We start from the raw sequence: 15,994 nt of genomic DNA on the forward strand, positions 1-15,994 counted from the left end.
ATTCGAACATATAAGAGGAGTTATACTTCCGACCGCTCGGGATGAATGGAATACGTTGAGATTCCAAGATTTTAAGAAAGTCAGTGATTACAACTCGGCGATGTATCGAATAATCTCGCAATAGAAATTTTGTGGGCACGAGATTACTGAATTGGAAATGCTTGAAAAACATTTTTCACTTTTCACGGATCGAATATAACTCTACAACAACAATATAGAGTGCGTGGATTTTCGAGATATTCTTAACTTATCGCCTGCCTGCTTGTGACGGAAAAGAATAATGAGCTGTTAATGAGAAATCATCATGCACGACCCACTGCTTCAACGGCATTTCCTGAAGTAAATATCGTAAGAAAAAATGAATTTAAATATGGAAATCAAAATCAAAGTTATAGACAAGATTTTAGTCGAGGACGAAATCGAGGTCGTGGTCGTGGACGTGGACTTGGACGTGGAAGTGGTCGTGGACGCAGCCGTGGTTTTACTTCTATAACTCATCTCAAAAGAGCGTCCCAAACCATCCACTTAAAAGGCATCATGAGAATGTGAGTGTTAATGAGAATCACTTAAAAAGATTTGAAAGTTCTTGTTTTAGATGTGGTGCTCTAGGACATTGGTCCCGTATTTGTTGAGCCCCTTGTAAACTTTATAAAGAATCAATAAAGGGGAAAGAAAAGGAGACCAACTTCACTGAACATAGTGAACCTTTGAGTGATTCAACTCATTTTGATGCTGGAGATTTTCTGATTGATTTCTCGGACAATGATCAATTTGCTGGTGGAATAGATATGTAAAATATTTTATTTTTCCATGTACTTGTTTGATAATGTTTTATCGTGTGTATTGTATTGTATTTAATTTTTATAAATGTATCGTCAGTAATTTTATTTCATTGCATATTTTTTTGAAGTTCAAATATGAAAAATGCTATGAACAAAGCTGAAGTTTGCATACCTGATAGTGGTACAACGCACACTATCCTCTGATATAAAAGATATTTCTTGAAACTAAAACCAACAAAAACAATGGTGAATACAATATCAAGTCCTGTAGACTTGATTAAAGGTTGTGGTAATTTTTCATGTTACTGCATTAATTCGCATCAGACCAAGTGCATATCATAAATACTCCCCATTGCAGCTTGCATTTGGTAAAGAACCAGACATTTCTCATTTGAGAATTTTTGGATGTATTGTGTATGTGCCTATTGCACCACCTCAACGAAAGAAAATGGGACCTTAAAGAAAAATTGGAATTTATATCGGTTATGATAGTCATCAATCATTCGATATCTTGAACCTCAGACAGGCGACGTGTTCACAGCACGTTTTGCTGATTGTCATTTTAATGAGGAAATCTTCCCAATGTTAGGGGGGAAAAAAAACATACCAAAAAAAAATTATATGATATGTATCATTATTGTTACATCTGGATCCAAGAATAAAACAATGTGAAAAAGATGTACAACAAATTGTGCACTTGCAAAGAATAACAAATCAAATACCAGATGCTATTACAGATGCAAAAGGGGTAACTAAATCATATATACATGCTGTAAANTTTTACATGTTACTGCATTAATTCGCATCAGACCAAATGCATATCATAAATACTCCCCATTGCAGCTTGCATTTGGTAAAGAACCAGACATTTCTCATTTGAGAATTTTTGGATGTATTATGTATGTGCCTATTGCACCACCTCAACGAAAGAAAATGGGACCTTAAAGAAAAATTGAAATTTATATTGGTTATGATAATCATCAATCATACTGCATTAATTCGCATCAGACCAAGTGCATATCATAAATACTCCCCATTGCAGCTTGCATTTGGTAAAGAACCAGACATTTCTCATTTGAGAATTTTTGGATGTATTGTGTATGTGCCTATTGCACCACCTCAACGAAAGAAAAATTGAAATTTATATCGGTTATGATAGTCATCAATCATTCGATATCTTGAACCTCAGACAGTCGACGTGTTCACAGCACGTTTTGCTGATTGTCATTTTAATGAGGAAATCTTCCCAATGTTAGGGGGAAAAAAGAAACATACCAAAAAAAAATTATATGGTATGTATCATTATTGTTACATCTGTATCCAAGAACAAAACAATGTGAAAAAGATGTACAACAAATTGTGCACTTACAAAGAATAGCAAATCAAATACCAGATGCTTTTACATATGCAAAAGGGGTAACTAAATCATATATACATGCTGTAAATGATCATGCTCGAATTGAAATTCCAAAGAAACAAATTGAAAAAACTCAAGATGTCGTAAAACGCCTGAAGCGTGGAAGGCTAGTCGGTTCCAAGGATAAAAATCATCGAAAAAGAAAATTCATAGAGAAACACGATGATCACAAAATAGAAAATAATGTTCTTGAAAAAACACATGATGATCACAAAATAGAGAATGATGTTCCTGAAGAAAACATGATGATGAAAATGTTCTGTTAGAACCACAAACTGATGAGAATCGTGAAATCTCTATCAATTATATTAACACTGGAAAAATATGAAACCGAAAAGATATAGAAGAAATTGGTGATATATTTTCTTATAATGTGGCAATCGACATCATAAATGATAATGAACATCATAAACCAAAATCTTTTGGTGAATATAAAAATCGGCAGGATGGGATAAAATAGAAAGATGTCATCCAGGTTAAATTGGATTCGCTAAATAAACGTTACACATGAAGGTGTAAAACCTGTTGGATACAAATAGGTTTTTATTTGAAAGCTATATGAGAAAAATGAAATAGTAAGATATAAAGCTCAACTTGTTGCACAATGTCTTTCTCAAATGTCTGGAATTGATTATGAAGAAACGTATTCTCCCGTGATGGATGCAATTACGTTTCGGTATTTTATTAGTTTGGTGGTATCTGAAAATTTAGAAATGCGTCTTATGGATGTTGTTACAGCTTATTTATATGAATAATTTGATAGTAATATATATATGAAAATCCTTGAAGGATTTAAGATGCCTGAAGCATAAAGTTCAAAACCTAGATAATGTTATTCTGTGAAATTACAAAGATCATTATATGGGTAAAAACAATCCGACCGAATGTGGTATAATCGGCTAAGTGATCACTTGATGAAAAAGAGATATGTAAATAATTCAATATGCTCTTGTGTTTTCATTAAGAAAACAACATCCGGATGCGTAATTATTGCTGTATATGTTGATGATTTAAACATCATTGGAACGAATAAAGAAACTAAAGAAGTTGTGTCATACTTGAAGGAAGAATTTGAAATGAAGGATCTTGGAAAAATCAAGTATTGTCTGGGTTTATAATTTGAACAAAAAGAATGTAGCATATTTGTCCATCAGACAAATTATAAAGAAAAGATTCTTAAACATTTTAATATGGATAAATCAAATTCTTTAAATACTCCAATGGTTGTTAGATCATTAAACATTGAAAATGATCCATTCCGTCCATGTGAAGATGATGAAGATATTCTTGGTCCAGAAGTACCATATCTAAGTGCTATCGGTGTCCTTATGTATCTTACAAATTGTAAAAGGCCTGATATATCTTTTGCCGTAAATTTATTAGTAAGATTTAGCACATATCCAACAAAGAGACACTGGAGCAGAATTAAACATATATTTCGTTATCTACGAGGAACGACAGACTTAGGACTTTTGTATTTAAAAGATGCTAATCAAAGTATAATTGGTTATGCGAATGCTGGATACTTATTTTATCCACACAAGGCACGTTCCTAAACTGGATATGTATTTACTCGTGGAGACACTGCAATTTCTTGGCGTTCACAGAAACAAACAATCGTAACAAATTTCATCAAATCATGCCGAGATTATTGCTATATATGAAGCAAGCCGTGAATGTGTGTGGTTAAAATCAATGACCCAACATATCCAAATCTCATGCGGATTATCATTTGACGAGAAGTCTGTGATACTATATGAAGATAATGTTGCATGTGTTGCTCAAATGAAAGAAAGATACATAAAAAACGACAGAACTAAATATATTCCTCCTAAGTTCTTCGCATTCACCAAGGAGCTTGAGAATAATAAATATATTGATGTTCGTCACATTCAATCAAGTGAAAACTCATCAGATCTCTTCACAAAGGCACTTCCAACTACAACATTCAGAAAGCACATATGTAATATTGAGATGCGCAATCTACGAAATTTGTGAATAATTATTCATGTCAACATGAGGCGGAGTTTACATGATTGCACTCTTTTTCTCTTACTATGGTTTTTATCCCAATGAGGTTTTCCTAGTAAGGTTTTTAACGAAGCAGTATAAAAACACGTAATGAAGACAATCATTATGATCAACATCACAATGGGAGTGTTGAAAATTAATATTCAAAATAAGTGTATTGAATATTTGAATGTTGAATATTTGAACGTTGAAAATAAGAGTTGTAAAAATTAGAAATTTGTGTGTGATGGTGAAGGTAATTATGTATTTTATTTTTTGGATTATTACCAAAGAAATTCTATAAATAGCCTCACCATTTGTGAAGAAATTCACAATTGAGTTGAGAGAAAAATATTATAAAGTGGGTAGTTTGATAATTTTGAGAGTTTGATATTTGTATTTTTTACCATAAATTTTTACTTTTTCATAACAATACCAATTTAGAGACCTATTGTAATATATATAACTTTACCCATTTGAACTAGTTAAAAATATAAACTCATCCACATTTTATTATGTGACTCTATTCCAGGGAAATTTTGATCGAATTCTCAAACCATATAATGAAATTAGGGTGCTCTTTGTTCATATTACTGTCAGAAGCTTTGGGACTTAGTTCGAAACATCTGATAGACATGGGTAGTGCAGATGCTCTTGCGCATCTCTGTCATTACTATCCGGCTTGCCCTGAGCCCGAGTTAACGATTGGCACGACCCAACATTCGGACAATGATTTCATGACTGTTCTTCTACAAGATAATGTAGGAGGGCTTCAAGTGCGTCATCAGAACCAATGGGTTGATGTTCCTCCGACGCTAGGCTCATTAGTCGTTAATCATGGAGATCTTTTACAGGCAAGTATGCTTCATTGTTTTCAATCATTGGAAGATTGAAATAACAAGTTAGTTAACCTTCACTCCAAGTACCCTTTTAGTTGATGTACGTATATTCATTTGTTTTAATTGTTTTGTGGCATGTTAATTTTCAGCTTATATCGAACGATAAATTCAAAAGTGTAGAGCACAGAGTGCTGGCAAGCCAGACGGGTCCAAGAATCTCGGTTGCCAGCTTCTTCGGCAGAGACTCGGGGACAAATGCCAGGGTTTTAGCACCAATTAAGGAGCTATTATCCGAACACGATCCTCCCAAGTATCGTGCAACCACCGCAACTGAGTATACTGAATTCTATCGCAGAAAGGGGCTCGATGGCACTTCTGCTTTGCTCCATTTCAGACTTTAGTTAAAGATCACTCAGTGCTTTCATGTATGATCGAATCTTTATTTCAAGGTTCACTCTGCATCTGGATAATCAGCGAAACTTTATAAATATCAATAAATGAAACTTGCTGGAACATCACATGTTGAAATCAAATAATTATTAATTGTTGCAAAAGATAGTGAAATATAATGGATAAGAATACATGAAAATAATCTAGTTTTTCCCTTGAAACTAACATGATCCAGTTTTCATAAACAAATTATAGCGCTAATATATGTTTTGTTCTCCACAACCAATTTCTACATTTTCAAAATATAAACAACAATATTACGTACTATCACACTTTTATTTCATTTTCTTAAATAAACTTCATTTTTGCATCTTCCTGTAGGCGTAACATTTTCCCGTACCAAAACACAGCGAAAGTCTTGAAATTTTTGTTTTGACGTTCAAAATGTTTTTGGACATTGTATGATTTAATCAAACATTCACATAATGTTTAGTTTAATTTACCTTTGTGGCTAAAACTATATAGTTTATGCGGTCTTTTCTTTTAAATTTCTTCAACCTCCTTAATCATATCCATGATCAGATATTATGTTCATCGTATAGATTGTACTAGATCACATGGATATATAGATACTCAGCACAAGTCGCTCAATTGGTACCAGGATTGTGCTAAGTACCTATATATCCATGTGGTCTTAGGTTCGATCATGGGAAGGCACAGACTCCAGTGCATGGGCTGGAGAGTTCTATGAGTAACCCATACGACGCCTATGGAAAGCCCGTGAGGGAAGAGTTCCATAGATGGGCCAAGGCCCATAGAGCAGAGCCCAAGATCGGGATAGCCTTGGGTCGATTGGGCAGTGGGCCGTATGGACGGTCCACTGGACCTGTAATGGGTCGTTACATTCTCAACACCTCTCTTATCCTTTATTTCTAAGTCAAATTCTTGTAACAATAAAATCCACCTAAGTAGGCGTGTCTTTGCATCTTTCTTAGCAAGTAAATATTTAAGTGCAGAGTGTTCTGTGTAAAAGACTTTGGACGAGACAAGATATGAGTGAAATTTGTCAAGCGCAAATACTACTGCTAGTAATTCCTTTTCAGTTGTTACATAATTCAATTGTATGAAATACCTTATTTTTCCGCTGGCCAAGCACAGCCCCCACCGCAGTATCACTTTCATCACACATGACCTCGAAGGGTAGATCCCAATCCGGTGCCACAAAAACAGGAGCCGTCAACATGAGCTTCTTTAAATCGGCCTCGTATGCCTGCAGACAGTTATAATTAAAATCAAAAGGCACATTTTTCATGAGTAAAGAAGATAGAGGTTTGGCAATTTTTGAAAAATCTTTGATAAAACGCCGATAAAAACCGGTGTGGCCTAGAAAATTTCTAACTCCTTTTATGGATGTCGGAGGTGGTAAGTTCTTGATAACTTCCACTTTTGCCTTATCCACCTCTATTCCATGCTCCGAAATCTTGTGCCCTAGGACAATTCCATCTTGTACCATGAAGTGGCACTTCTCCCAATTCAGCACCAGGTTCGTCTCCTCGCACCTTCTCAACACGGATCGCAGATTCTGCAAACACTCATCAAACGTTGCACCAAATATAAAAAAGTCATCCATAAATATTTCTAGAAAGGTTTCAATGATATCATGGAATATAGCAGTCATGCAGCGCAGAAATATAGCAGGGGCATTACAAAGACCGAAAGGCATACGACGAAAACCAAAAGTTCCATAAGGACAAGTGAAAGTGGTTTTCTCTTGGTCCTCAGGTGCAATAGTGATTTGATTATACCCCAAATACCCATCTAAAAAGCAGTAAAACTCATGCCCCGCTAGTCTTTCTAACATCTGATCAATAAAGGGAAGGGGAAAGTGGTCCTTACGGGTGCCATCATTCAACTTCCTATAGTCCATACACACTCTCCACCCCGTAACAGTACTCGTGGGAATAAGTTCATTTTTTTCATTAGTGATCACAGTAATCCAACCTTTTTTAGGCACACACTGAACATGACTTACCCATGCACTATCTGAAATGGGATAGATAATACCTGCATCGAGAAGCTTGATAGTCTCAGCCTTCACTACCTCCTGCATCTTTGGATTGAGTCTTCTTTGAGGTTGCACGAGAGGTGAATACTTTTCTTCCATCAAGATTTTGTGCATGTAGATTGATGGACTTATTCCCTTGATGTCTGCCAACTTCCAGGAAAATGCCTTTTTGTGCTCTTTAAGAACTAGCATCTGTCAAAACAGCAGAAATAATGACAGGCAAAGTGTTATTCTCACCTAGGTATACATACTGTAGGTGCGGAGGCAATGGTTTGAGCTCAAGCGTCGGTGGTTCCTCGATGCTTGACTTTGGGGGGGTCAAATCTCTTCGCTCTCCCAAATCCTCCAACCCCATCCTTATTGGCTTTCTCCATGGATGGTTGGCATTAAAGTATGCCACTATTTCTGCTTTTTCTTCATCTAGTTTGTCTTCTCTCAATTCAGTAGTGAGAGTGGCTTCAAAAGGGTCCCTAATGGCATCCTGCACATAGTTTGACACAAGAGAGTCAAAAGCATCAATTCTAAAACAACTATCAGAATGCAGTGTGTGCTTAAGTGCATTAAAAACATCATAAGTAATCTCTTCCTCGCCCACTCTCAATCTCAATTTCCCTTCTTGAACATCAATCAGGGCGTTGCCAATAGCAAGGAATGGTCTCCCCAGTATCAAGGGCATCTCTATATCTTCCTCCATGTCAAGTACTACAAAATCTGCAGGAAATGTGAATTTGTCCACCTTTACCAGGACGTCCTCTACGACTCCTCGCGGGTATTTGACAGATTTGTCTGCTAGTTGCAAGGACATCCTTGTTGGCTTAGGTTCTCCTAATCCGAGTTTCCTGATTACAGATAACGACATAAGATTAATACTCTCACCAAGATCACACAAAGCTTTATGAAAAATAATATCACCAATCACGCAAGGAATAGAAAACTCCCTGGATCTTTAAGTTTCGGTGGGATCTTGTTTTTTACCAAAGCAGAGCAATTTTTTGTTAGATTTACCGTCATGTGATCTTTAAATTTTCTCTTGTTTGCTAAGATTTCTTTCAGAAATTTAGCATAGCTTGGCATTTGCATCAGAGCATTAGCAAAGGGAATATTGATGTGCAGTTTCTTGAATACTTCTAAGAACTTACCGAATTGCGCATCTAATTTCGCCTTTTTTAATGCTGCAGGAAAAGGTTGAGGGATAACAATTTTAGGTTGTGCAGTTGGTGCTGGTGTAGAGTTAGAAGACTTACCTTTTTATGACTCAGTCAGTTCATCCAGCACTTGATTTTTTTTGTCCCTCTAGATTCTAAAATTTTTACACTCTTCAACTCGATGGCCTTCACTTGCTCTTTTGGATTGGTCTCTGTGTTACTTGGCAAGGTGCCCGGCTCTCTACTTTCTATCATCCTAGCTAACTGTCCAATCTGATTCTCTAGCCCCTTTATCGATGCATCCTGATTCTGTAGTCTAGTATCGGTGTCTGAAATGAACTTAGACATCATCTGCTCCAAATTAGACTTTTCTTATCTAGGAGGGTCAGATCTGTACATCGATTGTTTCCCATAGGGTTTTCCTCCCTGTGGTCGATTCTAACTGTTTTGGCCACCCCACGAGAAGTTGGGATGTTGCCTCCATCCGGGATTGTATGTGTTTGAATACAGATCATTCCTTGGACGGTTTTGGACTCCCACTTGATTCACTGGTGTTTCTTCTTGCATATAGAAGGGATTGCCATCTTGACAGTCCTTTACAAAGTGTTCACCGCCACATTTCTCACAGAATATCTCTTGAAGACGCATAGCTGTTCCACCCATATTCAAGCCGTACAATTTCCTATTCAAGACATCAAGTTGCGCAATAATAGCAGAAAATTCAGTTACCTGGTGTACTTCTGCATTCTTCCTCTGATTGTTCCTTTCAGATTGAGGGTGATAGCTGCTGGCAACCATCTCCTCCAGTAACTCATACCATTCTTCGGCCGTTTTCCTCAACAGATTCCCACATGCCGCAGCATCTATCATTGTACCGTTAGAGGAAATTAAACCATAATAAAAAGTTTGGACAACTAACCCAAGAGGCAACTCATGGTGTGGGCATCTTTGCAATGTCTTTGTAGCGCTCCCAAGCCTCGAAGAGTGACTCCTGCTCAAATTGAGAGAAGGTGGTTATTCCGCTTGCAGCTTCATGGTTTTTGATGGAGGAAAGTATTTCAAGAGGAATGCCTTGGCCATATTCTCCCAAGTAGTGATTGAACCTATAGGCAAACAATTCAACCAATATTTAGCTTTATCACGCAAAGAGAATGGGAATAAACGTAGTCTAACAGTATCGTCAGAAACTCCATTAAATTTAAAAGTGTCGCAAATTTCTAAGAAGTCGGCGAAGTGAGTGTTTGGATCATCTAGCGCATTTCTCCCGAATTGTACTGTGTTCTGTATCATTTGAACAATGGCTGGCTTGATCTCAAACTGGTTTGCCCTGACAGTTGGTCGCACTATGCTTGGATGTGCTCCATCAAGCGAAGGTTGCGCATACTCAAGCATGGGTATGCGCCTTGGCTCTTCGACCCTTAGATCTTCGTGATGCTCTTCCTCACGTTCGTTCCTGTTCATCATGTTTCTAAGTCTCTGCTGCTGTCGTCTCCTGCGGAAAGTTCTTTCAATTTTAGGGTCAAACTGCTCAAACTCCACATCAAGTGACTTGGGCATGCACTGGAAAAGATATCTGGAATAGAATATGAAGTGTTAGCGCAAGAAAAATAAAACTATGCTAAAGAAACTAACTAAAAATAAAATTGTGAATTAACAGTCCCCGGCAACGGCGCCAAAAATTTGATCGAGCAAAACTTGCACTGTGGAATCCTTAATAAAAATATGATTTTGTATGCTCGAAAATTAATCGCAAGTGCACGATGTCAAGTAATAGTATAATGTACGCGAATACGAGTATCGTTCCACTGAATACTGTATTTGACAATATTATTTCTAGTTATCAAATCTTTAGCAACGAAATTTGAATGGTTGTTTATTACTACCATGCTCAAATAAACATGCATATAAAAAGGTTCAAGAATTAACTGCTGAAATATATAAGCTAGACCGATTAATTAAATTTCAGTGAAAAATGAATTTGTTGGGAATATCAGTTCACCTACCCCTCGTTAATTAACTAATTCATTTGATAGTGATTTATGCTTCCGACAGGATTTTCTATTCATTTGAACACACCCTCTCGAGCTATTCCAAACTAATTCTACTCAGTGAGGTAATTAAATATCTTTAATTATTTATCAAGAGTGAATCATATATCGATCAATGAAATCCCCTAGTTTTCGCCCTACTGGACTATGACTATCGGCGCGTATCCAATTTCATATGTCTATGTAAATTGTAGATCCGCGGATTATGCTGCTCGTTCCTATCACAAGCTATTCCTCGAACTCACTCGCAATATAAGATTATTATTAAAGTTAGCTACACTTTAATACTTGTAATGAAAACAATAGTACAATCAAGAATAAACAAACAATTGAAATATGAATTAACTAAATCAGTTTCGGGGTAGGATCCCCTTAAATCCCAACAAATAATGTAAATTATTTACAAGATTTCATGATTGAAATAAGCAAAACAACGTTTAAATAAGAGGAAATTAACTCGAAATACTAGAAGTGACGAAATCTGCGAAGAACGATGCACGGAAATCTCGAACTCTTCAATCCTAGTGCAAAAATCCTCTCCAATCCTTGTGGTGGCTGCTGAATGATCTCTAAATGAGTCAAAAAATCGTCTAATATCCCCCTTCCATATCATCCATATCTAGAAATAAGGCAAGAAATTGGCCAAACTATCTTTCGAAAATTATGTGGTGCTCGGGCTGTAGAATATTGCCGCTCGAGCGCCACACCCTCAGTAATCCTGCTTGGGCAATGCGGCACTCGTGCTCGGGCGGTAAGATTTCACCGTCCGAGCGCCGAGTCTTCTGTATGTCAACTCTTTGGAAGGCACTTCTCCCGCTCGGGCGGTAGAATATTGCCGCCCGAGCGCCACGCTTTCTAGAAATTCACATTAGCAAGCACATCTCGCGCCCGGGCGGTAGAATACTACCGCTCGGGCGGCAGCCTTTCTGCCCTCAGTTTTCTTGGCTTGCACATTTTGCTCCAATTTCAGTTTTCCGGTCATTTTACCTGCAAATTCATTACGCACAAATGAGCCATGATCATAGGCACATGCTTACTCTAAAACGAACAAAATGTAAATGAAATGTACGCATGCAAAATGCAAACACACACAAAACTAATGCAATTAAACACGTAAAAACCACACCTATCAACCAACTACCCATATGCTTCAAACACATCGATACTCGATGCTTCTCGAATAATGGTCTAGGTCAATTTTTAGTGAGTGGATCAACAACATTATCTGCAGAGCCGACTTTGTCAATCGACACTTCTCCTGATTCCACAATCTCTAGGATGATGTGGTACTTTCTCAATACATATTTGGATTTCTGATGAGACCTTGGCTCCTTCGCCTGAGCTATGGCTCCCGTGTTATCACAAAACACCGAGACTAGAGCAACTCCATTAGGAATGACGTTCAACTCTTGGACGAAATTCCTTAGCCAAACAACCTCCTTTGCTGCAGATGATGCAGCAATTTATTCTGCCTCAGTGGTGGAATCCGCAGTACTGTCTTGTGTGGAACTCTTCCAAGAGACAAGAGCACCATTGAGCATGAATACGAACCCAGAGGTTGACTTTGAATCATCGATATCGCTTTGGAAGCTAGAGTTGATATAACCTTCCAATTTGAGTTCTCCAACCGCATAGATCAAGAACAAATTATTGGTCCTTCTCAAATACTTGAGGATGTCTTTCACATCTTTACATTGTGGAAGACCAGGGTTCGATTGATATCTACTCACTACACTTAGTGCAAAAGCCACGTTAGGACATGTAGATATTATCTCATACATGATACTACCAATTGCAGATGCATACGGAATGCTTGTCATCGCCGCTATCTTTGCATCAGCCTTGGGAGACATAGATTTGGAAAGGGACACGCCATGACACATTGGTAGATGTCTTATCTTGGACTTGTCTATCGAGTACCGCTTAACGATGGTATCAATATATGTGGACTGTTAGAGTAGGTGCCCGTCGAGCCATGTGTTGGCCGAGTGTTCACATTGAAAATCTATGTATAAACAATCTTTATTTTAATACTATTTGAAATTATTGTTTTGTCACATTTTTATCTGTAAACCCATGCTAGTTGCATAGATAAAGTCCTTGAATATACAAATAGTAAAAAGAATATGAGATGCACATATGATGAGTATCATGAAACACATATTTGGAATACTTTATATTTTAAACAATTCCTAGTCGATTCAGCCATCGCTAAGAAGGATATAAGCCGCTCGAGTTTGAGACTAGTATCTGCGATGTGAGTACCATGTTTCATAGGTAGGAGACATTGTGATGTCCGAGCATGCAGATAGGTGCTCCTTGTAGAGTGCATTGAACATCGCTCCATAAAAGACTTTCCAAGTGGTTCTCACTTATCGAGTGGAAACGTCCTATTTTATGGTTGTACACCATTAGTCCTTATGATCCGGGACAACATTGAGACTCTATATACTAGCATTGCACTTTGAATTTTTTACCGACTCTCATGGGATCATCAGGTGGCAAGGTTTGGTGTTTCGTTGAAACATATTGAGTCGATGCATTGTAGTCGGGGATTCACCACTTACCTTCGGGGTATGTATATCCTATGTGTATGTAGTATGAAATCTCTGATCAGAGTGTTGGTGGTAATTAAGAAAGGGGTTTATTAGATTACACCATCTATGCAACTACGACATGACATATAATATCGATTCATTGACAACTCTCGATATACCAATAGTTGTCAAATCGGTCAGGATATATGAGATGAAGGGACTGTACTGTACGCTAACCATAATTGAATGGTTCTTGCAAGCACTATCATTTGATACCTAGGGAATCATGTAAGCGACGCGGCTAAGCGTTTAATATGATTGGTTGAGTACTATCAGACTTGAGTTCTGACGTTCTTATTATCAAGGAGTTGATAAGTAAGAATGGAGCAATTGAGGTATGCTCATACAACGACATGTTTAGTCCCGAATCACATGGAGATGTGAACCCACGGCTAGTTGTATCAACGAACCATTGAGGGTCACACAAGTGCTAACTTTTTAGATCCCGTTGCGAAGTAAAATAGTTCAATGTGTTGAACGGCTTATAAAAGAGTTTATAAGCGTAAAGAAAAATAGAAGTACGACTTCTATGAGGGGATATAAATTTTAATTTGTGAAAGTGTTCCTAAATTAAAAGTTGGCCAAATAAATAATGTATTTGAAAATTGTGATTTTCATCAATATTATTATGGACTAAATTAAATTAATTCAAGTGTTGAATTAATTAAATTCTGGTGGGCCTAGTAGAGTCCAAAAAATGAAATTAATTCAAGTGTTTAATTAATAAAATAATTGTTGTTGCTTTGATTGTTGCACTCCCAAGAGCAGGTTGTCCACAAGTAGTATAATTCGGTGAGTCCGATATCGTATCCACAGGGAAGCTAAGGTAATTACAAGTCCACTACAATGTCTTTTTGTTTTTGTTTTTGTTTTTGTTTCTTTTTAATTTTAATTGTTTGAATCTTTAATGAGTAAATTTTAATTATTCAAATTTTAATTTAAGTAGTTGAGATTAAAGGATCCACTCTTGGTATTTTAATAAAGTTAACATTAACGAACAATATTGAAATCCACTTAATAAAATAGTTCCAATATATTAAAAAACCATATTTATATTATGTTATAAATTATTATCTTATAAGTATATAATATATACCAAAACTTATAAATGTGGTCAAGTATTTATTGTGCTATATATATTTGTAAACACTAAATCAAGGTTCCCACTTTAAATGGTTGGTAAAACCAAACAAACATTTAAATGGTACCAATAAATTAATACTATGATATATTCATATATAATAAATCAAGGAATCCAAGTTAAATGGTTGGTAAAACCAAACTAACATTTAAATGGTTCCAAGAATTTAATATTATAATATATTTATATATAATAAATCAAGGCATCCACTTTAAATGGTTGGTAATACCAAACTAACATTTAAATGGTTCCAAGAATTTAGTGTAACATATAGCAACAATAAATCAAAACTCCCACTTATAAGTAGGGTATAAAAATGCTTAAAGAAATAAATATAACATAAACAATAAATAATGATTAAATAATATAAAACATAGATTCTTACCTTTTAATAACCTTATTATCATGCCAAGAGTTTCACCTTATCATCTCAACTTTAGGAAGTTAGCTATTCATTATTCAAAGTGTAAAACTTTGAATATGAAATTAACATGCTAATTGTATTTAAATGAAGAAATAAAGGAAAAATATAGAGAGAAATATTATGAACTCAAAGGTTTGTTCATAGAATGAGGGATATCTCAATACATTACAATGCACCCCTATTTATAGCCAAATTTGGGGAGACAACCACAAATAAAATATTATTTTTTTACACATAAGTCTTCATTGGTGTTCCAAGATATTATATTATATTACACATCACTTTTGAAAATCTTCTTCTCCGAATTTGCTTCTTCACATAAAAAGAAACATGTGGATAATTGAGTTGTCTAGTTGTGGTATTTTTTTCAAACCATTTGACCAAGTAATTTGAGAGATATGGTCAAAATACTAGAGCATGGTAAAACTGCCACTCCTTTGGTAACTTTATTTGTTGCTTAATTTGATCCCAATTGTGAGAGGATTTTTATCTCATGCTTGTCAACAATATTGTAGATATTATAATCAACTTTCTACAGGTCCAAGAATCATCTTAATCCCATTTGCAACGCCAAGTTTATTCTTGTTTTATCGAACCTGTAAAAAATAGTAAAAACTTGTAATTACACAACAACTTATATTTTATACAATTTATTATAAAACATATAATATTTAAACATTTAATAAAACAAAAACTATATATTTATATTATAAAACATTTAATTAATGTACAATTTTTATGTTTATCACACCTCCCAACCAGCTTATTGCTAGTCCCTAGCAATTTAAGCGTTAATAGCAATACAAAACATATTGATTAATTTAAATAGAAATGTAATCAAAACTATCTAAGTGTTTAAATTAAATTTGAAAACTGTCAAAGTTATATCAAGATCATCATAATTATAATTTATGAAATAATTTGAGATGATCAATTCAAAGCTTATTTCAGGTAGTTAAATGTACACGGCCTTCAGAAATTCCTAGTAAGAGTCTCAACTCCATATCCTCACAGGTTAATAAATGTTTCAATTTATGGCAACGATTTCTCTCATGGAGTTGGAATACAGATAAATGCTCAGAAAAATGGTTTACAGAATGCAGACAGACAAACGAGCCAAACTAATCAAAAGATAG

General features: G+C 35.8%; 2 protein-coding genes across 2 annotated transcripts; one reads left to right on the forward strand and one right to left on the reverse strand.

The window, feature by feature from the left end:
- The first annotated feature begins 4,703 nt into the window (after nucleotides 1-4,703).
- On the forward strand, nucleotides 4,704-5,561 carry LOC140967020 (1-aminocyclopropane-1-carboxylate oxidase homolog 1-like). The gene is made up of 2 exons (XM_073427353.1): nucleotides 4,704-5,063; nucleotides 5,198-5,561. Exons 1-2 carry the CDS (start codon nucleotides 4,773-4,775, stop codon nucleotides 5,447-5,449), a joined length of 543 nt encoding a protein of 180 aa, XP_073283454.1. The 5' UTR covers nucleotides 4,704-4,772; the 3' UTR covers nucleotides 5,450-5,561.
- On the reverse strand, nucleotides 5,493-9,518 carry LOC140967019 (uncharacterized). Its single transcript, XM_073427352.1, has 5 exons — nucleotides 9,092-9,518; nucleotides 8,779-8,977; nucleotides 7,751-8,342; nucleotides 6,571-7,695; nucleotides 5,493-5,510 (listed from the first exon to the last, which is right to left on the reverse strand). The coding sequence occupies exons 1-5, from the start codon at nucleotides 9,516-9,518 to the stop codon at nucleotides 5,493-5,495; spliced, it is 2,361 nt and encodes a 786-aa protein (XP_073283453.1).
- Between the last annotated feature and the right edge of the window lie 6,476 nt (nucleotides 9,519-15,994).

Source organism: Primulina huaijiensis, unplaced genomic scaffold (assembly GCF_012295235.1).
Source record: "Primulina huaijiensis isolate GDHJ02 unplaced genomic scaffold, ASM1229523v2 scaffold22377, whole genome shotgun sequence".
Classification (NCBI taxonomy): domain Eukaryota; kingdom Viridiplantae; phylum Streptophyta; class Magnoliopsida; order Lamiales; family Gesneriaceae; genus Primulina; species Primulina huaijiensis.